Source organism: Tenebrio molitor, chromosome 6 (assembly GCF_963966145.1).
Source record: "Tenebrio molitor chromosome 6, icTenMoli1.1, whole genome shotgun sequence".
Classification (NCBI taxonomy): domain Eukaryota; kingdom Metazoa; phylum Arthropoda; class Insecta; order Coleoptera; family Tenebrionidae; genus Tenebrio; species Tenebrio molitor.
In genome coordinates, this window is record NC_091051.1 from 2,914,539 (window position 1) to 2,939,293 (window position 24,755).

The 24,755-nt window shown below is 42.9% G+C and overlaps 2 protein-coding genes across 10 annotated transcripts in view; both read right to left on the bottom strand.

Moving 5' to 3' along the window:
- The window catches only part of LOC138132772 (LIM domain only protein 3-like), a 67,812-nt gene that overhangs the window by 21,627 nt on the left and 21,430 nt on the right, over window positions 1-24,755 (bottom strand). For 5 of the 8 annotated variants that reach the window (XM_069050414.1, XM_069050415.1, XM_069050409.1 and 2 more), the window contains exon 2: window positions 1,285-1,371. The exons of 1 other annotated variant lie outside the window; for it this stretch is intronic. In XM_069050414.1, the coding sequence (XP_068906515.1) occupies window positions 1,285-1,309 (25 nt within the window). In that variant the 5' untranslated portion in view covers window positions 1,310-1,371. Of the gene's footprint in view, window positions 1-1,284; window positions 1,372-1,423; window positions 2,211-24,755 lie in introns of those variants that run through there. 2 more of the 8 variants (XM_069050411.1, XM_069050412.1) reach the window with 2 other exon arrangements.
- Window positions 7,667-11,026, bottom strand: LOC138132773 (uncharacterized). Of its 2 annotated transcripts, XM_069050418.1 has the most exons (6): window positions 10,635-11,026; window positions 8,374-8,696; window positions 8,206-8,325; window positions 8,060-8,159; window positions 7,858-7,991; window positions 7,667-7,806 (listed from the first exon to the last, which is right to left on the bottom strand). In XM_069050418.1, exons 2-5 carry the CDS (start codon window positions 8,437-8,439, stop codon window positions 7,969-7,971), a joined length of 309 nt encoding a protein of 102 aa, XP_068906519.1. In that variant the 5' UTR covers window positions 8,440-8,696; window positions 10,635-11,026; the 3' UTR covers window positions 7,667-7,806; window positions 7,858-7,968. The 2 variants fall into 2 exon arrangements, with proteins under 2 accessions (XP_068906519.1, XP_068906518.1); XM_069050417.1 differs by having other exon boundaries at window positions 7,858-8,159; window positions 10,635-11,020.

Consider the following 24,755-nt stretch of genomic DNA (forward strand, 5'->3'; position numbering starts at 1 on the left):
TTTAGTATTTTTCAATAGTTGCTTAAATAAGCAATTTTTTATGGTTCTGAATCATCGGTTTAATATAAATGTGTGCATTAGTTTACCATGTTACTGTTATTGCTTCCCGATGGTTTGTGGTATGCCATACTACTGCAAACACAAGAATTTCGGCATATTTTAAAAATACACCCTGTATATAATATTTTATAAAACGTACAGCAATGCGGTTTCCTTGTTTTAAAGCATATTTCCTATAGGTTATTGGCGTACATTTTATGAAACATGATATACAAGGTGTATTTTTAAAATGTGCCGAAATTTTACCTACGAGGTTGTAGGACAACGTAGAAAACTAAAAGCAATTTAAAAAAATTGTAGCTCAAAAAATATGTGTCATTTTATTTTTTGACATAGAATTTTTTAGATATTTTTTCCGAGTTTTACATGAAGCCAGTAGCTCGTGGTTAAAATATCTGTACAACTTTCAATAACACCCTGTATTTTAGATCCCCATAAAAGTCATGTAAAACTTGAATTCAGGTTAAAAAGGTGTTTGCGTGTTTTATCAAAGATTCAAATATGGTGCGTTTTTGGGACGCTGTCATTGGCTGTCGTGAGGATGTGTTCAGGTTGGCAGCACTTTCAAAATGTCAGTAACGAGTGTCAAGAGGGGGGGTAAAAAGTGATTGGAGGGTAAAAATGTGGTCGGAATTCGTTGTGGCGCAATCCATTATTAGTGGCGGCATCGATTGAACTGCAGAACAAAGCTGAAGCTAATTAAACGAATTAATTGCGGACGAATTCGGGTGAAATCGCTCCGGCATTTACGTAGTTAAAACGTAGTCGAGGTGGAGAGAGAGACAATCAGCGCCTCCCGAGATTCCCGATCAAATATTCAACAAAGTCTAATCAAGTAGGTTATAGTAGGTGCATTAGGTTAGCTGCCACCAGGAAATTAACAATAACAATTAAGGTAACCACTTACGTATGTGCATGGATCATATTAAATTTATCGAAATAATTATCTAGCCGGGGCGGCTTGATTACGTTACCTCTTTCCAACCCCTTGCACCCTCGTTCCATTGCTGAGCTCATATCCGGCCGAATCTTAAGTAAACTGTCTGTAAGCGGCTTGCATTAATTAATAAGGAACTCTGCTAATTGCGCTGGGACGAGATTGCTCCGCACCGTGATTGGTTGTTCCGCCGAGGGCCCCAAATAATTACAACAATCAAACTTCACGGGGGTAGATTAAAAATGCACCGGGACGCCGCCCCCACAACAACACACAAAACTACTCACCCGAGCCATTGTCCGTGCTGTGCATAATCAGTTATGTGGTCGCTCAGACGACCTCCAAGCACCCCATTGCGCGTCCCTTTCCTGCAACTGACAAAACAGACAATCACATGAGATGACCGCCCCCATGCGGGCTCATTACCGATATCGTCGCCCGCTTATCAATTCGACATTACCGAAACCCACATGCAGAGAGCCGCCGGCGCACCGCCGATGTGCACCTAATCGGCGGGGACGAGATTGCGCCGCCTCCTCCGCCACCTCCTCGGAACAATCACCGAATGCCGCCGCAATTAATCTAGACGAACGGTTCAATTTGCTTAATTGGATGTGTCGATTTTGTTGACAATTATTGTATTTGTTTCGTGTTCGGTAAACAGCGGCTGGAACGTTAACGAGGCAGGATTAGAGCTGAGTAAACAGGAAAATATAACGACCGTCTTTTATTTGAACGCGCTACTCGGGACGAACGCAGGGACGGCTTAAGCGCCCACGTCATGCCTCCAGAGGGGATCGCGCTAATTGGGAACGAACAGGAAAGGACACCGACAGGAACCCTGCGGAAACAACAGAGTTAAATAAAAAGAAAACGTCATTTTCGGACAAATTCAAGTGAAGGATCTTGTTCATGAAGTACAACTGAGAAGAAATTCATAATGAACAGTAAAATAAGAAGAGTGTAGAAGGAAAAATGGATGTTGAGAAAAATCAAGGAGAGATGAGTGAAGTAATTTTAATTCTCTTGAAAGAAAGAGCTCACAACAGATTAAAAAACCCACTGGACTCTGTTATGACTTGAAGGCTTTTCGGACTAAAGAGACCCATATAACTTCGGTCCGACCATCGGTAGCGACCCCTCGTGAAGAGAAGTCTCCCGCCGGAGGAACACTGTCAAAGTCGAGTGGTTTCAGAGGATGTGGTCACTATAGCAGGATTGGCTTCCTTGCGTACTAGTCAACAGGACTAAAGAGGAACACTTCTGAAAAAAACTACAGCCCGGTCAGGGATTTGAACCCCGAACCTCCTGAATTTAAACCAGGCGCGCATCTCACGCGGCCACCACAACACGTGAATTAAAAGAAAAAAAAAGTCATGTAAGATACTCATCCAGATATTACAGAGAAAGTATAAGAAAGAATAGTGAATATAATAATAATTTGAAGATGACTTCGAGGGAATTTAGACAACTTTAAAACTGTCTTTAGAAAGATATTTAAGTTCGTGTGAACAACACAGGACCACAGGAGGAGTCTTTTGAAGCTAGACGTGGAGGAGATGTAGGGATTCAGCACTGTGGACGTAGTAAATGTTGCTACTTAATAAGAACTTGGAAGAAATTAACAATGAATATTAAAATAAGAAGAACATAGAAGACAAAAGTGCTTGTGAGGCAAATTCGGGAGGAATGGATTAACATGAAAGATCTTATTTCTGAAGTGTAAAAGAGTTTATTTTGATTCTTTTAAAAGAAAGAGTGACAACAGATGAATTGGGAGTGTCTCTGGAAAGATATACAGGATGTCACAAAATTAACATATTCCCAGTCGTGGGTCTTTTAGGGAAAAATCTCAGGAATCTCAAAAAAATAAAATAAAAAATATAGGGGGGGGGGGGGGTCTTTACAAAGATATATGGGCCTAAAGGATCAAACTTTTCATCATGTTTTCTTCAAATAAAAAAAATAAATGGTTAACATTCATTTTGTAATATGGTGAGGATGATTATGAAAAATATTAAAATATAAATGAAAAGACATTTTTTGAAAAAACAGTTTTATCGAAAAAATAAAAGTTTTATTTTTCCAATTTTTGTTCAAAAGGGAAGTACAACATAGCTAGAATATTAATCAGATACTTCTGAACAAATATTGACAACTTTGATATTTTTTTCAAAGTGACAGCAATTTTTTTAAACATTTTTACTTGGTCAACAGGATGTCCCCTACTAAGCCCCGAACTCGGAATACGATAATTTTAAGACACCCTGTATAAGTTCGTGTGAGTTCTGAGAAACAACGGAGGACCGCAGGAGGAGCTTTGTGGTGTGGAAGAGACGTGGGGTTTTGTCGTGATCCGGCAGTGGCGAAGTAGTAAATCGTCAAAGTTGCAACAACACGCCGTCGGTCCGCTATAAATTAGTTGTCTCTTATTTCATCTGCGCTCGTCGTGAGGTAATGGATGAAAGTTAAAGGATGGTATCGCCTTAATTGGGCGAAATCGTACTCTGTAAATAAATCCGTCTGCGAAATTAAGCTTAAAAAATGCGAAACAACTTTTCCTCTAACAAGTCGGAGTTAAATTAAGCTTCAATAAATGTTGCAATCAGAATGGAGCACAATTACAGTAAATAAATTCAGGAGTTGTTAGTAAATGGCCTTTCGAACTGACGGCTGGCGGCCTTTGGAGGTAACGAATCGTGCGAAACTCTAACAAGCTCTCATCCCTCATTTTAAATATATCCTTAGATGGCGATGCGTGCCTCATTCGAGCAAAAGCGACGAAAAAGTATCGTCATTTAAGAGTGGCATGAAAGTTTTTAACAAAGCTCCACCCCTCGAAACACGCTCGTAATTTGCCATCGGAACTAGTTAAAGATTTCGCTCTCGTCGTCTAAATAATTCAGCCGCTCCTGTATAGTGTAATAAAGTTCGATTAGTTTGCGGGGTGGCTGTATAATAAAGCTTTCATTGGGGTTGACAGTTTTTTTTAATATAATGGCGCGGTAGTTTTAATGAGAGGTCGTTATAGGAGCAGAGGAGATTCCGAGCCGTGGCGTTTTTCATCCACCATCCATTAGAACAAATTGACACCTGGTAGCTAGGGGGAGAGCTCGCTTCTGACGATGCCGGCACCTCGTTATATTAACGACCGGGATTGATTCCCTCCGAAGGGACCCGGCCTGCGACTCGGCCACTCGGAGCCCCCCTATTCAAACTAACAGGTGCCCCGAGAAAGCAACGTTCTTGCCTCGGACGGACACGTACAAATGTGCCCCCATTAAATTAGGAAGTTTGCTAAAATCAAATACGTGTCACGGCTCGAAGCTGTTAAATTTTATAGCAGCAGTCCGTTGACGATATTAGAGGCGAGCTGTCACTTAGGCCAAGTTCGGCGAGACAAGGCGAGCCGGAATGAAAGCCATTCCATGTCTGAAAGTGTCCGCTTCGGTCAAGATGTCAGAAAAGCTTTTAAAACACACTTAGGTGAAGTTGCGAGACGCCAAGCCGGCCCACTCGACGTCTTAGGCGGCGGCGGCGGCGGCGGCGACGAGAGCACCTTATATGGATGTCGGGACGGGACGCATCTCCCGTGTGTATTTTAAAAGGGATCGCCGAAGAGCTCTTCCTCATAGATGCTCTAATGGCGGTTCACTGTTCTTCTACATTGTTGTCTTATTGTCGCCGCTCCGGCGACATCACTCCTACACTACAAATAATAATACCGATCGTAAGTCAGCACTCTGGGGTACCCCAAACCACACCCGACAGGAGCTCAAGACACAAACCTTCCCCTCCGGAGGGGGCAGTTTGATTTACGCAGCCGCCCCTGCCGAATTTAATGCAGTTATTCGGTTATTTAGCGTGGCGAGTTTACGACGCCATTCCGGGCAAATGCATGTACCGGAGTCTTGTAATGAAGTACTCGGTCCTCAGCCTCTTCACGACCGGAGTTCGATTTATATGCGAAAATTTATACGCGAAGCGCGCATTAAACCGTTATTAAGGTGTTTACGATGGGAGTCCATTTTTGGCGGCGAAAAAACTCCGGAGGACCGATCGACGTTCGATGTTGACGATGACGGTGTAAAACTCCGGTTTATGCACATTCTACGCTCGCCGGTTCGTGGTATGACTGAATGAAAGCTGCGGGGGTGGTCGAGGGGCGGCGGGAGATATTTGTACGCGCCGCGCTCCCAGCTGTTTTCCCCCCGACCAAACATTCCGTCCTACATCACTGTACCGTAACCTTCACCCACTGAACTGAAAAACAATATCGATGATGTCGGCGGCCTGGGAGAGGGCTGGGGGCGGCGGGAGTCAGCAGGACGAGATAACTTTCAATCAAAGCAGCAGGAAGAGACCTGCAGATTTTTTCATTGTCGCAAAACACTTTCTTGTTTACAACATTTGAATTTATTGTTGCAAGAAATCTCTGGAAGGGGTTTGCGACAGAAACGATTGACCACTTTGGAGTACTAGTTGGAGTAAATTTTATTAAACACAACATGTAGTGGCGCCACAAACTCTCTATCGGACTTAAATCTGGCGCAATCGCTGGCTGCCAGTTGTCACATTTCGAGCAAAATGTTTGTTGTGAACCCCGCGAGTTTTTTCTTGCAAAGGCGGCGTCTCATCCCTCCTCCTTGCACGATTTCCTGGAGATGAGTATTTCTCGAATGCGAAGCAATTACACAACTCGTTTCGTTCTGATCAAACAGAAAATCGGTAAAAATGAGCGTGTCGACCGGTGGGGGCGGCGGGGTAGGCGGCAGTCAAAGGCTGAAAGTCGGCCGCGGGACTGCACTATTCGATTAACTTCGATACTTGGCTTCAATTGCTTTTTAAGATTCTCGCGATTGCTTTTGAAAGGTTTTGGATTAGATTGCAATTGGCTGAAAGGCATTAAAAGTGCCGTTGCTCGCCCTCCGCCGTCTCCCGCCGTCCCCGACCGGGGGCCACCGACTCGGCCCCCGAAAACAGCTTATTTTTCGCCTCATTTGTGGAGCAATTCCGGCGGCCAATGGAAACGGCGCCCTTAAATAAGGAACCGGTCTGCTCGCTGCCCTGATACAACACTTTTAATTTGTTTAAATCTTTAAGGAGGGTTGCTGCGGTCTGGGCTGGCGACGAAAGCTCCCCCGACCACGCAATCCTCCAAACAAGCACACCAGAAATTCTTAACCCTTTAGCCTAATATATGTAGACATTTTTAATTGGGCTAGGATCCGGAAGTGCAGTGTCCCTCAAGTTTCATACCTTAAATCTCAATTCTGCCAACGGAGCTTGGCGCAATTATCTTAAAATCAAGTTATTTCATGTTTACTGAACACACGAAAAAAAAAGTAGCCAGTTGAGACATTTTTTTTTGTAGCCTCCAAGTGAGTGGTTAGTGCCGTGTCGGTTTGCTTCGTACTTCAGATTTAGATAGTACCACCCCAGCAGCTTCTACTTCTTAAAATTAACTCATTCGATGTTTATTAAACACACAAAAGGGAAATCAGTTTATTTAGATAGATTTTTACACTAAAAATCTGGAAACATTTGTGATATCCAGAAGTGCAGTGTGGCTCAAGCTTCATAGATTGCCAGAATGAAATAATTTAATGCTTGGTGAATGAGGAAAAAAGATGGGGCAGTGCGTGCTGCTCAGGCTTCACGAGTCGGACCTCGGCGTAGTAAATCTCAATTTGCGCGATTATAGAATCGGTGGAGACTATCAAACCGCTCCGAATGTAAAAATAAAACCGTTGAGGAGCCATCGGCGGCGTTCACTTTATCTTTAAACGGTTATATTGTCGTGTTTGGTGGCTGGATAGCCCCGTAAAGATCCACCCTCCATTACGAACGGTCTCGTATAAATCAGTTGTTATTGTGTCGGCGGCGGGAGAGTGGGCCAATGATAAAGTCGGCGTTTGATTTTTCTACGTTGGTAACATTAGAGTATTGTAAAAGTTTTTGGGGCGAAGGGAGACGGCAACGGAAACGACACTGACTAAACTAATGCAATAAGTAAAGCCATTTATGTGAGAGCAAACCGAGATCTTCGGCGATTCGAAATGGGAACCTTTTATGCTGAAACCGGGAGGCACTCAGCCGTCTGTATACTGTTTCCCCCGACATCGTGGATAACCACTTACCATTACTGTTCCCGTGATCGGCGCCGTCCTCATCTAGGAATCGCCCGTCTCTCCCCCGGGACCAAAAAGAATAATTAATTTCGAAGGGGGAAGCGTCGCCAAGTAGCGCGTTATAATTAAAAATCTCCGACGATCCTCGGCCGGAAACAGAAAAAGGAAGAACAACCGGCGACAGAGTCACTGTTTCTAATTACAGTGATGACTCTCGCCACCGGTAACAAGTCCTTTGTTTAGGTGCAGGTGTACGTGTGTTCATTATTCCCGCATCTCCCTTACACTTGTCAGTAATTTAGCCGATATCCCCTTTCCTCGTGCTCTCCCTCGGGGGGATTACTCGAGAAGGATGTTAATTAAAGTGGAGGACGTCGCGCGAAACTCAACCGGAGCGTCGGCCCGCAAAACTACGACCGTTATTTATACATCAACTCAACACTTTGAAGAGGAAATTGTCAATTTAAGAAACGAGATTTAACGACCTACGCTACTGCATCCGACGAGTACCACACAAACAACACAAAAAAAACCATCACACTTCTTAGGGAATTTATTCGGTACCAACTGTGAACAACTCTTGCTCCTGCTCCTGGTCTTAAGCTCGCTCAAAACTAAGAGAACGGGAGGTGGCACTGAAAGATACAGTTGGAGTGCAATATATTTTATTTCCACCACCTGAAGCAACGTGATAAGTGTTAACAATTCTAGCATGTGGGACACCAATACCTGTTGGAACTACAGCCTGGTGTGCGCACGATTCAGGCCAGGTTGTCGGACGTTTCGTCATCGTCACTGTCTACACCTTCAGAGTCTTCGATATTGCCTTTGGCCATTTGTTTATAGAACAAATAAATGCAATACTGAAAAGGCCACATCATAATAAAGTACAACACAAGAAGTATCATCGTTATAGTGTTCCGTCTCTCACAAAAAATGTCGTTTCCGGAGAAGAAGGCGACGTAGATGGGTCCAACAAGAAGACAGATCGAGGTCAACATGACGTAGACCCTAATGTACCTTTCCTTGCCCTGCAAAACACGTTTAGTACGAAGAGGTGCGTGTGGAGTTAACGACCTGAAGGGTGCCGATCAAGAGGAGGACTCCGCTGACGATCCAGACAACAGCAGTCAAAATGTCAGATGTGGAGATGCAGGAGTGGGGGTCGTCGAAGAACAACAACACAAGCGGCAACAGCTTGAAAGAGGCGTGTTAGAATGCGAAGGCTCGGAAGTTGGTACTTACGATATTGGAAAAAATGACATAGTAGACGACGATTTTGACACAGCGCTGGCACAAGTTCTTGGTCATTTCGGACGACGCACCAGGTTGGATTAGAAGCACCGATACAAATGATAACGGCCAGGTTAAAGCGTGTCAACAGACAAAGGTTTCGCTTTGTTCCAAGCAAAATATTGATACACAAGTACGTCACAGGGGATTACTCCAGTTACGGTTTGGTGTTAGGTAATCTTGTGCGTCGACACGTGCTCCGCCCGTCGGTTCGCGCCCATTTTTCTCGGAGGCAAGTGCGGCCCTGGATGCATGCGTGCAAAGCTCCAGAGTGGCTGTAAGTAGTCATACATAATGCAGGGGCTTTTGCTAGATTAGCGGAGTGCAGGAGAGCCGCCCTCCGTGCAGAGTGCACGTCTTCCACGACCAGATTATCTCCGTCCAGATTGTCATTTGTACAGGTGTTCGGAGTCGCGGCGAAATTAGCCGGAGGACGTCTCGAAAATAACGTCCTCTTTAAATATTTACGTTGGTTAAGGGCGCGAGATGTGACGGCTAGCGAAAACATTTAGATTATTTCCCGTTATAAGTGGATTTGCTTTATTTCAAACAACCTCCGTAAACTGTTAACAGATTTATGAGGGCATTATTTGAAATAAGCTTCACATTGTTGATTCCCCAAATATAAAACAGAGACGATGACAAATCGACCGCGGAATGGCTTCCGCCAAAACAAACTCGACGGAGGAAAATCTGACGCCGAACAGGTGAAAGGGAGATTTGTCACGCGAATCTAAGTCTACTTGAATGTTTCGGGATGCGAAACAAGGTTTCGCATATTCGACTTTTATGGCAAAAGGCCTGGAGAAAAATTCTGAAGTCTCCGCTGTCCAAATATATAGATAGAATTCTCTTTTGGTCTTTAGACCCGAAAAATGTCTTCCGTTTTCAATGTCTCTGTCACACATCTGATTGTCTAGCGCCAATAAATGATAATAATCTAAGATTGGGATGTCTGAGAAATAAGAAAGATGGAGTAGTCTCACAAGTACCAAGTATTAGTGCAGAGTGGTACAGACTATTTGCACTAAACCAGTACAGGTTTCTTTTGGAGAAGCTACAAGCTCTTCGTCACCTGAAGCAAACCTTGTGAATCTTTTTTGAACTGTAAGTTCGCTTGCTAGGTGTTTCCCAAAAATTGTACACCATGCGTGATCACCTTGCATTTGGGAAAATTTTTTGACATAGCTGTGCCATGAAGCAACAGATGCCCAAAAGCAACAATACGTCCAATGGTGCAAGGAAACGCTAAAAGAACACAACGAAGGTAATTCCAGAAGGTCACAAAATCTTGACACAATCTATAAGTGTAGGGAAAGATGATTTAGATTCCTGATGTGGCACCTTGTGATTTCTTTTGTTCCCCATATTAAAAGACAAGAGGCGTTGTTTATCGTGAGTAAAGTGTGTTTGAAAAGCTTGTCTGAAGGAGTTAGAGTAAGAAAAAATTCAAAATACAGGGCGTCCCAGAACTCGCGGATCAAACTTAGAGTGCGTTTTCCTTGGTGATAACTGAAAGCAATAGCGTTAAAAAAAAGTACAGGGTATAATCGATTATTAAAGTTGACCAATCAGAAGGACGCTGTTGATTTGAATTTCAGGTAAATGTGAAGATTTTGACAACGTCAAGTTATAATTTAATTCGAAATTGTGAAAATTTGTATTGAAATCATGTATACCTACAGCTGCAGAGTATGCCGAAATGTTCATGCTTTATGGAGAGTGCTGTGAGGATACAAGAGAATATGCAATACGTTTTCTACGACGTTTGCCATAACGTATTTGTACGATTGGTGGATGGTGCTCGAGACACTGTGTCCTTGGTGTCTCCATGACAAGAAATTGGTGGTCCGCCGCAAGAAGTTAGGACGCCAGAGACTGAAGATGCTGTTCTTCAGTCCTTTGATGTCGACGGTAGAAGAAGTATATTTTAAGAACTATATTTACCGCGAACCTATCAATATTTTAGAAGAACTGAATGACCAAATTCATGAAGCACTGGCTACTGTTATTCCTAATATGCTTAGACTGGCAAGGGAAAATTTAATAAAACGAGCTCGGCTATTCCTTCAGATGAAAGGTGTCATTTTGAACACTTGTTATAAATTATTCTCTTTCTTTTGCATGTTTCTTATTTCATTTGTTGCATTCTACATCGTTATAAAATTTGATATTAAATTTTTACTAATAATGATGCTAAAAAAAATACCTACGTGTAACTCCAGCTTTTTGCAAGAATATTCCTAAAAGTCTTTTCTTTCATTTCAACGATGATGCGTCCTGCTCGTGTAGCTGCGCTAATACGTTGCAGATGCAGAGTGTATGCACAGGAGTCAGGATAAATTTCTTGTGATTCCGATTCACTTCACAGGTACTGGATATTTCACTTTTTACTAAGATTTTTAAGGTAGAAATATTACGCACTTGACGCTACGTCGCCATTTTACCTTCCATCAACAAAGGCTCAATTCATCATACCCCTCTCGTCATTTCCCATACCCCTCAAGGTTACAATTGCTCTGGAAATTTTCACACATAACAAACCATATTTCATTCATTCTTGCGTTCCCTGATGAAGATTCTATAGTGAATTTTTTTTAATAAACAATTGTCAGTGTCAAAATGAAGTAAAAAACCATACTGTACTATGCCGGCCAAAAAATTTTGGCCGTCATTGTCTGTCAATGCAAAAAAACAAATTGTAATCCGTACTTTATTGTCATCATGATTACCGTCTTAATTATGAACGTTATTTTTTGGGTGGTAAATTTCAAAACTCAAATTATTTTGTCATTTTTACTACACAGAACGTTTACCTCAGGTTATCTATGTACGATTGCTCTAATTTTGTTTATTCATGTCGGATTTTTGGAATATCTGAGCTTCAAACAGTTTAAATTGATTGTCAAAATGACAAGAATCGAAAGTGGGGTTACGATTCCTGAAGGTTTATTTACACTTTACTTGAATGTCAAGAAAGTGACGGCCAAAATTTTTTGGCCGCCATAGTACCAGCCTAAAATTTGGACATATGAACCAGCTGTATAATAATTTGACACCAAATCATGGTTAAGGTCATGTGCACTTCACTTCCCGTACCTTTCTTCCGTGAATTCATTTTCAAAACAAATTTAATGAGAAATCAGGAGAAACTTTTTCGAATTTGAAATAAACTCTCGCTCGTTAGGGCGCAGGCTGTTACTATGGCGGACAATAAATTTAGGCCGGCCTGTCATTGAGTTGACATCAAAATGTGAAGCTGGCATTATGTTCAACTAACCCCATTTTCGATTTTTGTCATTCTTGTCATCGTGACAGCGATAAACAAAATTAAAATTGGGAAAAGAAGCGTGCACAAGAGAGAAGTGCTACTACAAATCAGTTATGCTAGCGCGTCATGATCTGTAAGTTACGAAAAAGGCGAAGGAAACGCCAAACAGCTTGAAAACCTTCAGTTTGACAAACTGACACATCAGTCATAATGACAATAAATGGTCGCTTGCATTGACTTTTTTGAAAGGTCAAAAATTTGCCGGCCTAAATTTATTGTCCGCCATAGTACATAAAAAAATGTTGACACTCAATGTGACCAATCGTATTATCATGAAAATCACAGTTTGGCTCATACCAACAAGTCAACATTTTGACACTTGTTTATTAAAAAAAATCAACTATATACGTTTATTCGCCTGCTTTTGGCGAAATTATCCCATTTTTGGTTATTTCAAAAGTAGCTGTCACTTTTGACGTCTGTTCCGACAAGCCGACCAGATAAATATTGAAAATAATTTTATTATTCATCGAATTACACGTTGCTTGGCAATTGAGAGAAGGTACTCAATTTTCTCATAAAGGAAAAATTAGATCAAGCTCTATTGGTCAATGTGATTACATAATTCATAACTAAAAAGCTGTTGCACCCTGAATATTTTTCTATACATTTTTTACCTTCATTACCATCAAGGAAAACGTACTCCAAGTTTGATCCGCGAGTTCTGGAACATCCTGTATATTTTTTGAAAAATATAAGATTCATTTTGCCAGAGCAGAGTGTAGGTACTAGATGAGACTGTATTCTCTAAGAATCTCGCGGAAGCCTCGACAGTAAAATTATTAAAAGACCGGCTATACACTCCCGACCTGACACCACTTGATTTTTTTTTTTGTTCCCCAGATTAAAAGACAAGTTGTTTGTATTTACCAAATTGTGAGAAGTGTGAATGAGTCCTTGTCTGCAGGAACTAAATGGAGAAAATGTAAAATAAGATAATAGAATTGTTGTTGTAATTACAACACCTGATTTATACTCCTGAGACGGCCGCACAGGATTTCTGCTCACAATCGCTCGACTAAACTCGGTTCCCTCGAACTAACACGAATGAGCCTTTTACCTCGGAGCGTGTGATGTGACGCGTGACGCCCCAAAAATACAAACAAATATATCTTTAATAACATCAGATTGCAGAATCCTTCGGCGCAGCAATATACTACCCGGATTGTTCTAGGATTTGTTGGCTTGGTGAATCTTGGAATGTGTCTTTGTCGAATCTGTGTTTTTCCTTTAATTCAGCTGTCGGTTTATTAGGCGAAATAATAAAGTCCTTGGCCTATCGACGTTCCCGTGGCATACATTTCACGTTTGCATTGAAAAAAGCGATTCCGGTCCCGGCGAATAAGGCCCACCCGAAAGTAATCAGAAACTTTTATCTAACATCAGGAAGGAGACGGGGAGAGATCAATTTCATTTCTTAATATTATATTGGGCTCGTGACTGGCCGAAGAACGGGCGAAATGGAGAACGGGCGAAATACCCCATTGCCGAGAACTGACGTTATTAAATCCGAAATGAAAAATTGGATAGTTTAAAATTGAATGGCTGCATATCACCAACCGAGGAATTGTGTGTCTGTGTGCGTCGCTCTCCGCATATGTGTGTGTGTGCACCGATATCGTTTGCGGCATCTGCTTGTTTTCTACCGGATATCAAAGTTTTTTTCCCAGATTGCAATTTTCGACGAGTTTCAATCAAGTTTGACCAACGAGCCGGCGAAAATTAAACTCCTTAGACGTATCGATCCCCCAACAATGCCCTTCCAACATACTAAACCCGCACGAACAAAATTTAACGCGCAAGATGCAGCTACACCCCACCCAAACAATTCAATTCAGAATTAAGAGGAATTAAATGCGGATGGGGGAAGAAAATTGTGCAAGATGGAGCTCCATCCCACGTGAATAGTGCCCGTCAACAATGCTCATAAGACGTGTACGGGGTTGTGTCAGAAAATGTGCGAGAAATGACCGTGTGAGGTGTACGGGGCTGAGTCAAAAAGCGTGCAGGATGGAGGTGCAGCCCACGTGTCGGCGTCGAGAGCAAAAATGGTCGATTTGGCGAAGCAATACGTATCGTGCAGATGTGTTCGGAGTTCTTATTAAAGAATCTCAAAAGTAATTTGAAGTTATAATTGAAATGGTGAGAGTGTAATAATTGTGCCGGCGTTGGCGCAAGGGATCGGTTCCATTTCTGTGCCTTTTATACACTATATACTCATACAAGGATTTAATTAGAAAATTTAATTGACTTTTATTGAAACTACAGCGCACTAAGCCGTAATAGGTTTAGTGCGCTTACATAACAATTTCATTAATTACATCTAGTCTGAAAGTAATTTATCTTTATCCGGATCCGAAAGCTTAGGCGCTACTGATTTATGCGTTCACGCCAGTCACAAACATGTTTATTATATTTATTAACCTGTGCGCCGTCCCCTGAAGGCGGCTCCACACGCGCCAACTCCTGATAAATCGGTGGTCCGGTAGACGGCGCCCCGATCGGGACAATCTCGCTGAAAGCGTCCGAGCTCCGATATGGTCTTTGACCGATGCCTTATTCATAAGTTGACCAGTAAAAGCTTTCGACGACGCTTTTAAAGTTAATTTGATTAGCGTTCCGGTGATTCATTGTCGAAGGACAAGGGGAGAGGGAGATCAATGCGACTCGACGCATTAACCGGGTTTTACATATCCGCTAAGTGCAGACCGGTGTAGGCCCGGTCGGTATTGTTTGCCCCCGAAATGCACTCAGCTTTACAGGAATGCCTCTTATCGGCTCCGGAGCTAATTCGAGCGGCCGGCGAAAGCTCCCGGATCAGATTTCGACCTCTTCGACAAACAAAATGAGAGAGGGGGGCGCTCCGGTTTAATTGTTTTGTGTTGGGCCGATCCGCAACGGTTGGACGCGTCGCGCAAATCCCAGCCACAAAACGCTCACAAAAGTGAAATTTAAAATAACACCATCAATAAGTCTTTATTTCGTTATCCGCGTATTTCCCAACAGAAACCTATTTTGTGTGAAGCTTCCTATTTTCTGTTTTCTTGCCGGAGTACGGAAGGAAACCGCCCGGAAAATTGTCAATTCGGTTTGCTTCACTGTGACATAAGACACGGCAACAATAACACGGATAGGCAGGTTCGATAGGTGGCCCTAATACGGGCGGGCACTATCGCCAAATTATTTATTCCGGGGGCGGCCGTAACGCACTTAGCCCCTTTCCGCTCGGCGTCTTTTAATCCGGCCTGTCGCAGACCCGGAATTATTTCAATTAGTGCACCGGAGTGCAGTTTGATATATGCAGCTCTCTAATTAAACTTAAGTCTCGAATAAACGTCAACTGTTTTTAACGAGCAAGCACACAATTAAAATTGCCAGAGATGTGTGCCCCCAAAATAGCAGCAGCTCCAGATGGATACTCGCCAACAATAAAAATGATACAGTCTAATTGGCCTCCTGAAATTTTTCATTATTTATGATCGCCCGAATTAAAATTAATTGCGCTCGCGGAGATTTTTAAACGGGTTTGTGTACTCGCATAATAACTTCTGCTGCTTTTAAAAGCTTAATTTCGAAATATCGACCATTCGTAATTGCGCCGTTAAAACGTTCGCGAGCGGGATTTTTTCGCCCACAAGGCGTTGAGGGTTTGGTGGTGAAAAAGCGCTCGCGAATCGGCTCGTTACGGCCCTGAAAGAGTGGGATTTGATTTCGAATGATTTACGCGACCCGGAGGAAATAAAATGTCCCGGAATTTTCGCAGTCTTGTGGCCAAAAGTTTTTGGGGAAGAAATAGAAGGTGTCGCTTGAACTGGATGAAATCTAAAGCCTGTGTTGTATAAATAGATTGCTTTGGAGAGAACCCAGTGAAGAAACCACAAGTCCATGTGTTTCACATTAATGCAGAAAATTACTAATTTATCCATGAAGAAATGGTGGATGCAGCGCATTTTTTTTAAGATAAATTAAGATACTCTTGACGTTTTATTGGCCAGGTCAGATCTAAAAAATGTACTTTCTAGATTTTGGTGTGGGGCAGCGAAGAAAAAAACCCGCTGGTATTAACCTCAAAAATGGTGGATGCGCCTGGATTTTTTTTTAAAGAAAGTTAGGTATTTCTGGTGTTCTTTGGCATAGGCCAGATCTAGAAACTGTATTTGATAGATTACTTTGTAGAGAATCGAGTGACGAGACGCAAGTCTCTGTTTCATATTAGTCCAGAAGAAAAATCAGATTTATAAATTGGAAAAATGGTGGATGCGCCGGAATTTTTTCTTAGATAAATTTAGATGTTTCTAGTGATTTTTCGCTTAGGCCAGATCTAACAACTGTGTTTTATTGATTATTTTATAAAGAATCGAAGAAGAAAACCGCAAGTGTCTGTTTCGTACTTGTCAAGAAAAAAATCAAATTATAAATTGGAAAAATGAGCGCCGGATTTTTTTGTAAATTTTTTTGGAAAAACTGAATTTTGTAAAGAATCGAATAAAGAGAATTGCAAGTCTATGTAGTTTATATTAATCCAGAAAAAAAATATCTAGATTTAGAAATTACAAAAATGGTGGATGCGCTAGAAATTTTTCAAAGGAAAACAGAAGATTTTCTTGCCTAGATCAGATCTAAAAACTGCGATTTATAGATTTTATTCTTTCCTAGCGCAAGAAGAAAACCACAAGTCTCTCTTTGTGATATTAAACTAAAAATCTATCAGTTTATAAATGCAAATGGGCAAGATTTTTTTAAATAAAAACTGAAGATCTTTTTGGCCTGTTCAAAACCTGTGTATTTTATACAGGTGTCCTAAAAGTACCGCCTTTTAAACTATTTTTCAGTACTCCATAACACTTGTAGATGACGCACCTTCAAGGAAAGGTGGTACTTTTGGGACACCTGTAGATTACTTTGTCAGAAACGAATAAATAAATCCAGAAGCTCTATTTCGAAATTGCAAAAATGACAGTTGCAGTTAGAAGTTTTGGAAAGAGAAATGAAGATATCTTTGTGGTTTTTGGAACTGTTTGAAATCTAAAAACTGTATTTTATAACTTATTTTGTGGAGAATCGAATGAAGAAAACGGCAAATTTCTGTGGTTCATATTAATCTAGAAAAATACACATTTGTAAATTGCGAAAATGGTGAAAGTGCTGGAATTTTTTTAAAGGAAAAATAAAGATATTTTGGGTTTTTGTTGGCTAAATAAGTCTAAAAGCTGTGATTTATAAATTTTGTTTTTGCCTAGTTAAGAAACAAAACTCCAAATCTCTATTTGTGATATTATTATCAGTTTATAAATTGCAAAAACAGTGGATGCGCCGGATTTTTTTGTGTGAAAAAATAGCTATTTGTGTATCAAGCCCAAAAAGTGCACTTTGTTCGTCGGAATTTTGGCCGAGGCGCAGCCGAGGCTTGAAAACAGGCGAGGACAAAAGCTACTTTTTGGCAGAGGTGCACATTACATTTTTTAGGCGACCGCACGATATACAAAGCAAAAGACATCAATGGAAAAATTACAAATTTATTTTGTATCTACCTTTTTCAAATAGATGAGTTTATTTAAAAATATTAACAATTTTTTTTATAGTATTTGTTATCAGCTTGCGAACAAAACTAGAAATTTATGGTATTTATGGTGACAGGACAATTATCGGTTTTGTCGGTTTCGTTGCTAACTTACTAAACAGTCCAACAGATGGCGCCACGGTCAGCGTCCGAAAAAGAGTTACTTTTCGTCCGCTTGTGAGTACGTAAAATTACCGTTTTTATTAGGGTGCCCAAAAAAATATATTTGCTATTTTGCTGGCTAAATCAGATCTAAAAAGTGTATTTTGGACATTTTCTGGTGGTCTATTGAAGGAAAAAAAAGCAAATCTCCATTTCTGAGGTTAGTCTAAAAAATTATCAGTTTATAAATCGTAAAAATGGTGGATGAGCCTCGATTTTTTTTTTAAGAAATGTAGATATCCTTGGTGTTTTATGGGCTAGATCAGATCTAAAAACTGCAAGTTTAAAGTCTCTATCTGTGATATTAACCCAATACTGTCAATCTATAATTTGCAAAAATTGTGGATGCGCCGACTTTTCTTTTTTTGTTGTTAACTAGATTCGATCTAAAAACTGTGTCTTATAGATCTTGTTGTGGTGTTATCAAAGCAACCAATAATTCGCAATTTTTGTAAAAATCTTGATTTTCTGATTTTCTGAGCCGTAAGCACGATTCTGTTACTGTTACTGTTGGCGCGGCGGCGGCGCACGTGTCCGCTCTGGGTGTCCCGCCGGCGATTTGCATGTGGGGGCGCCTTCCGGTCGATCTTGGCGGCGGGTGCGTGTCCGACCCGTAGGAGGGGGCGGCGTCCGTCGGCTAATGCGGGCAAAGTGGTGCGCTCTTCCGTAGATTGGTGTGCACCCGTTAAATATTTCATGTGGCGGTATAAGAGAGCGGCGGCATCAGAGAGGCGGCAGCAGCGACAAGAAACGACGTCCGACGTGATCGATCTGTAAATTGGATGGCCGGCGATCAGATACAGCCAGACTTTATTTAATTTAGCCGGAGAGAGAGAGAGTGACGTACGAGCTTTAGCCGAAATGAGAGTTCAGTTCTGTCGGTATTAACTCCGGCCTCGGCTTCTCACATAAATTGGTTGCGGGTTTTCGCAGTCTCCGCCGCCGCGCGCCACCCACGGTCTCACTTTAAATAATTAAATGTCAAAGTGGCGTAATCCCATAATGAACAGGGCCTGCTTGTTTCAGGATCTGTTTGGAGACGGCGACAAGCTGATCACTTGCTGAGCCCCGCTGACAAATGTTCCCGTCATCTCGCAAATATTTAACTCTCTTTCTTGCTTTTAACGGCTGCCTGTGCGGGGACAGATAGCGCGACGGACCCCGGGGGCGGCCCTGCAAAACTCAACGCTCATCTCCTAGAGCGCCCACTCTCGATAATTAACCGAAGGAATCAAACGAATCCGCGCGCCGCGCCGTCCGCCGGGCCCGGATCCCATCGAGTTCGCGTGGACGCCGTTCTTTCGCGATCGATTATCCGTCTGCGGTCTCGATCGCGGAGAATCAGTTTCACGGTTTGCGATCGCAACGCGAATTGTTAATTATCGCCCCGGTCGGGCACGCAATTACGCAGGCCAGACTCGTTTGATTGATCGGAAAGGGAGCTGGCGGTCGGGTGGAACAAAGCTGACTTTTAATTACCTCTCAGGAGGCTTGCGTGCAATCAAGTTTTGATTGAGACTAATTGTTTATCTAAAAGTGCGCCATCGACCCACGCGGATCCCACCGCGAACCACATGCTCACATTAATTTCCGACGAGGTACGTGGGACGGCCGAAAAGTCGGACTTCGCGGCCACCGGTTCGAAGGAGCGCCGGATTAATTAGCAATAAATAAAAGAAAAGCGTGACAGGAGTTCGCGTGGAGAGACACAATCGAATAAATCTGGACCGCGGGGGGGCACGAACCGACACAAAATTCCATTCGGAGATGTCGGTAATACAGGGAGCCGATCCAAAGACAAGAGTGATTGTTGTAGACTCTCACGTGTAGTTAAGTAAGGCAATAAGATGGGGACATCCCCTGATTCACTGCAACACCAAACACCAGAGATGTAGACGAGCGCATCCAGAGAAAAGCGTAAATGTCGGTAATACAGAGATCTACCCCAAAACGAGCAGAGTGTGATTATTTCTACCGCTACAGTATAGTTATTTTTTGCAAACCAAAAAAAGTAACACACGGACAACCATGAAGGTGTCAAGTTTCACTGTAGATGTCGGTAATACAGAAAGTTGCCCCAAAACGAGCGAGGCGTGATTGGTCCTACTGCTGTAGACTGTTTAACATACAATTATTTTTTTCCAAGCAAAAAGGTGACATAGGAACAACCATGAAGAGCCAAAGTTTCATTGTCGGTAATACAGAGAGTTGTTTTTTTGAGCAGCAAAAAAGTAACACAGACACACTTTTTGATGTCTTACTGCACCTTCAAGCACCAATGACATAGACGAGCACGGAATTCCTTCGAGAGAAAGGCTTAGATGTCGGTAATACAGAGAACTGCCGCAAGCGAGCGAACCGTGATTGTACTTACTCCTGTAGATTCTTTGATGTGTAATTGTTTTTTTAAGAAGTAAGGAAGCAAGAATGGGACTTCCTTGATTTATCCCATTTGCACTGCAGCACCAAAGACCACTGACGTCGGCGAGTGCCTAGATGTCGGTAATTTAGAGCGCTTTGTCAAAATTAAACAAGTAGTTATTTTTTCATAAGCAACAAAGTAAGCCAGTGTCGCCTCCAAAGAAAAGCGTAGATATCGGTAATGCAGAGAGCTGCCCAAAACCATAGAAGCGCGATCGTTCCTACTGCTATAGACTCTTTCACGTGTGCTTCCCATCTTCCGATGGGCCTAAGTTTCACCGCATCACCCATCACCAATGACGTAGAAGAGCGCGGATTCCATTCAGAGGAAGACCTAGATGTCGGTAACACAGAGCGCTGTCGCAAAACGCGCAAAGCGCTTCGGAATTCAAAAAAATCGACACAATCCCTTTCGCAATTAGTGCGTTTAGGCGTAGAGGAGCGGGAGCGTTACCGCCCCCACGCCGCTCCTCCACAACAAAATTAATATTTGTGACACACGGTTTTCGTTTATGGGAAGTGCTAACATATTTATGGGGGACAGGCCCGTAATATTGCCTTAATTACTGCAGCCAGAATCCTGCTGTCGTACGTCGGTCGTATGTCTCGCCACCTCCTGCTACCCCCCGACGCACGGCTTCTGGCTGGAATTTAATTAGTTAATTAGCGTAATTAGTTAAACCGAACTCCGTACACATACTCGCGGGTGGGGGCGACGGGCGGGAGCGGCGTTTGTCAAATTTCACGTACGTGGAGTGCATCCTCGTCCGCCGACATTAATCATCCCCGTTATTCGCGGTCTATATATAAATATCTCGCAGCCATCGCTCCACGTTCAAGAACAATACTTTGCTCTTTGCCGCCATTTATTAATTAGCGCGCTGTTTATTCCGATGGAATTATTACAAGTATTATTCCGCATTGGTAATGGCTTTTCGGTGTATTAGCCCACGACTGATGATGTACCGGCGGCTAATTAATTAAGGAAAAATCAAAGCGGGCTCTGCGGGCGCCGGAACGGCGACGTAGGAGGGCGACAGTGCACGCAAGATTGATGCCGCGCAAACAAGATACGATTTTCACGGCATCCGCACCAAAATGAAACACCAAGAAGGCTGCGAAGAAATCTACAAAGACTGGCACACCACAAGGTTCCACTTTAGGACCCCAGTTTTTCAGTATACTTTTAGGAGCATCCAGTTTTGAATTGTTGTACTTGAAGCTTTTGGGGCAAACTCCCTCCTCTTGCACTTTCGGATTCGACTTTCCCCCGCCCCGTCCCACTAATCCCTGTTTTCGGCGGCGCTACCGAAACTGTTTGCTTTGATTTCATGTTTCCTCGCTCTTGTTACAAGTTCCCAATTAGAGCCAGCCACCTCTAACATAATTAGACCGGGTTTGTAACACGACCGCGTCTGCGGCGGCAATTCCGCGCGCCGCCACCGCCACCGTCGAGGTCTCATCCGGCGAGGCGACTTAACGAGACCGCCGGTCATATCTCATAATTCGTAGCGACCGACGATTTGTTTCGTTCGGATTTTATCCCGCCGCCTCCGACGGCGACGATTTGCCGTGCAACAGGTATCCATCCCGGGGCGGGAGGGAGGTCGGGGGCGGAATTAGACCGACACGCTCGGCGCTATTAATAAGCGGGGCGAGTTGCTGGCACCGTCGGAGGAACTCGAAGAGATTACAGAAATTATTCCAAACAAGATTTTGTCCTGGGGACGGCAGGATTGATTCTTTCCGAGTGTACCTTGCCTCGCATCCACCCATTTAGAATAAATACCGCCATAAAAAAGCAATCTGGTCTTTGCTTTGGTAAATGTGTCCGTTTTAAATTCGCCGTCACGTTGTTACCAGACCGGCCCCCTTTCATAAAACCATATACGGCGGCGGTACAGCAGACACAATGTATCCGGTTATTTTTTATACTGCGTCCGATTTTTATGCGACATTTTAAATTAAATTTGACTGCCGAGGGTTGTTCATAAAAGGGGCAATAAAGGACGTTTATGTTTATGCGACGGCGTGGAACGTCTTAAACGGCTCCGCTTTGATTCTTGCAGGGCGGTCCAGCAAAGCCGGGATGAAGCTGGACGTTTCCGTCCGACGATAATGATGATCTGCCAGGAGACGACTGTGGGGCGCAACACCGACAACTCGCCACCACTAAACACCTTCATTTGCACTCGGTGCGAATTTACGGCGCCTTTTACGTGCGGTTAATATGTATTTTACACCGAACCATAAAAATTGGAATGAAGTCGGGAGTAGGTGAATCATGTTTGAGCTTGTTATTGCCTCGGTTATTGGAGCAGAATGGCTCCCCCTAAGCCTGAACATCACCAAGTCCGACCAATTTCGGGGGTGATCCGTGCTATATCGCTATCATCGCTGGAATGGACCCGCCAGGGTAACAGCCCAAATAAATCCTCGCAGAATCAACAATTCCACCTAATTTTCATGCGGGAAATGAAAAAACGACACGAAACGATCACAATTTTACCTGAAAATTGAGGTTATGTTGTTCTAGTAACCTTTTTATGTTGGCAGCATCATGACGAGACACCAAATTCGCATTAAATTGATAATTTCATTGATTTATTGTTTCAGAGATTTCTAACACGACTGGTTCGTTAACGATCAATAAATATTAATGTTTTCATTAATTTTTTGCTTTAGATTTGTGCGAAATCCGCCTGGATTTTGTTTGGCTTAGTAACCCATTTATGTTGGCAGCATCATGACACGGCACCAGGTTCGTATTAAATTGATATTTTTATCGATTTATTGTTTCAGAGATTTGCAACGCGCCTGATTCGTTGTAGATCAATAAATATTATTGTTCTTATTAATTCCTTGGGCTAGAGATGTGCGAGATTGGTGTGGTTACGATTTGTGTGGGGTAGAGAGTTGGCGGCAAATTCAAATTAAATTGTTTGTAATTTGGTGTCCAGTGGATGTTCTTGTGATGATAAAACAGAAAGACGAGTGTCACCTGCGTTGGTGGTTTTTTATTTGGCCCCGAGCGCTCCTCGTGATTAATTTAAAAACGTGAAGCCCCTCGAAAATCCAATTTTCCCGACTTACAGGTCTCATATTTGCACTATAAGTCTGACAATATACGGCTTTGGCTGACCATAAATAACCCACTTGGTTCGATACTAAGGTATCAGTTGACCATTACCGTGAATCATAACCCAATTAGTTAAAATTATAGTGTTGCACGGTTTCACGTGCGGGGGTATATGTGCACCACTTTCACAGATTAGCACCGAACAACCCCCAGACTTGGGTCGGGGCACGTTTCGGTCATTCCTCGTCATAAAGTGCAGTGCACAGGGACCGATAAGGAATCTACTTCGCTGAACACACAGCATTATCGTCCCAACGATAAATAAGCCGCCCCACCAGACGAATGATAAACATTACAATTTTCACTTTGGCGCTTTTCCCGATGCAGAAGAGTCCCAGATCGGATGCCAAGTGCGATTGGTTTATTGTTATGATTATGGCGGTCGTTAGCGATCCGGTAATGGGGCGCGCGAACGTTCGATTTAAATTAATTTTCTTGGGGGCCATCTCCGACGTTGCCAATAGAGAGACATTATGCTTCATTTATGGGTCGTTACGGCGGGAAACACAAGCGCCCGGACTCCAACTTTGCATATATCTTGCGGACTGGCAGGGACTAATGGCACCAGGGGAAGCTCCCACCCCCACCAACAAAATTACAATTAATTGCCGACTCTAGGTTTTTAAACGCCGCAAAATTCACTCGAACGAAAAAGAAGAGACGAAAATTTTGGAAAAATGGACCCAGCTTGGCTCCTTCCAGTTCAGTTGGGTCCTGCACAAGGATGAGACCAACTCAATAGTGCCAACCTCACAACCTGTTGTCTGACTGTGGAATGAAGTTTACGAAAATTCAAAAATCTTTGACAGTTTGATATTTTTTCCAAAAGTGCCCAAAATTTTGAAATTTGCATTTTCAGTTGTAGATTTTGTGTTGAACTTTCTGAATTGTTTCAATCAACTTGCGCCAAGTAAAAATGTGTAAATTTTGAAGGATGTTATCGATTTCCTTTGTTGGTTGAAATATTTAAAAAAATTTGCATCACCTAATCGAGTGAATATCTAGAGCGCGTGTTGACATTGTAGCGTTTTTGTTTTGCAAATATGTAAAAAAATGTGGCAAAAATTCCCTGGTGGAACGTTCCCGATAAGATTTTTTCGGAGCAAACAAGGCAACGTCATTGTGTCTGCACCCTGTTGAATAATTTAGGGCTGTTGCGGTGCAGCCGTCGATAATCCGGCACCAATTCCGCAATAATTACGAAAGCAAGTGGCATCATTAATTTGGTTCCGGTGCAGATAGAAGTGGAGTTTTTGAGCTCGGGGGGCGGTTAATCGGCTTCATTTGGTCTGTATAAGGGTGTCGCGATCTCGCCCCGGCTTCATTATACATTCCGGCTCGACATCGACGCCGCCGCCTTAATTAGAACCAGGATGCAGCCCCAGCCGATCTCGAATTGTGCTTTGTATCGGAGCGCGTTTTTCAGCGAAGACCTCGGATGCCAAACTGCGTCGGCCGTAAATCGCCCCAGCCATAAAACACGCGTAATTGTCAGTCAATTACCGGACGGCTTTATTAGTTCTCGGAAGCGGCCTCCATACAAGAGACGACAAAGCATCCGCGGACGTGCGTACGGCGCGGCCTCGTGAGCGCCTCCCTTTAGCTCGTCTTCGAGGATTTGCCAGCGATATTGAAAGCTCGGCGGAGGTCCCGCTCGGGCCGTCTATTTGTCCCGTTATCCTGCTGTCTCCAGCAGCTGCAACGCCACATCCCCGACTTAC

What these genes read in the sequence shown, in the direction of transcription:
- LOC138132773 (XM_069050417.1), bottom strand. Translation starts at nt 8,439, where the DNA reads ATGACCAAGAACTTGTGCCAGCGCTGTGTCAAAATCGTCGTCTACTAT. An exon ending in ATGTCATTTTTTCCAATATC is followed by an intron (nt 8,326 to 8,373) that starts GTAAGTACCAAC and finishes GCCTCTTTCAAG; the next exon opens with CTGTTGCCGCTTGTGTTGTT. An exon ending in TCTTGATCGGCACCCTTCAG is followed by an intron (nt 8,160 to 8,205) that starts GTCGTTAACTCC and finishes CGTGTTTTGCAG; the next exon opens with GGCAAGGAAAGGTACATTAG.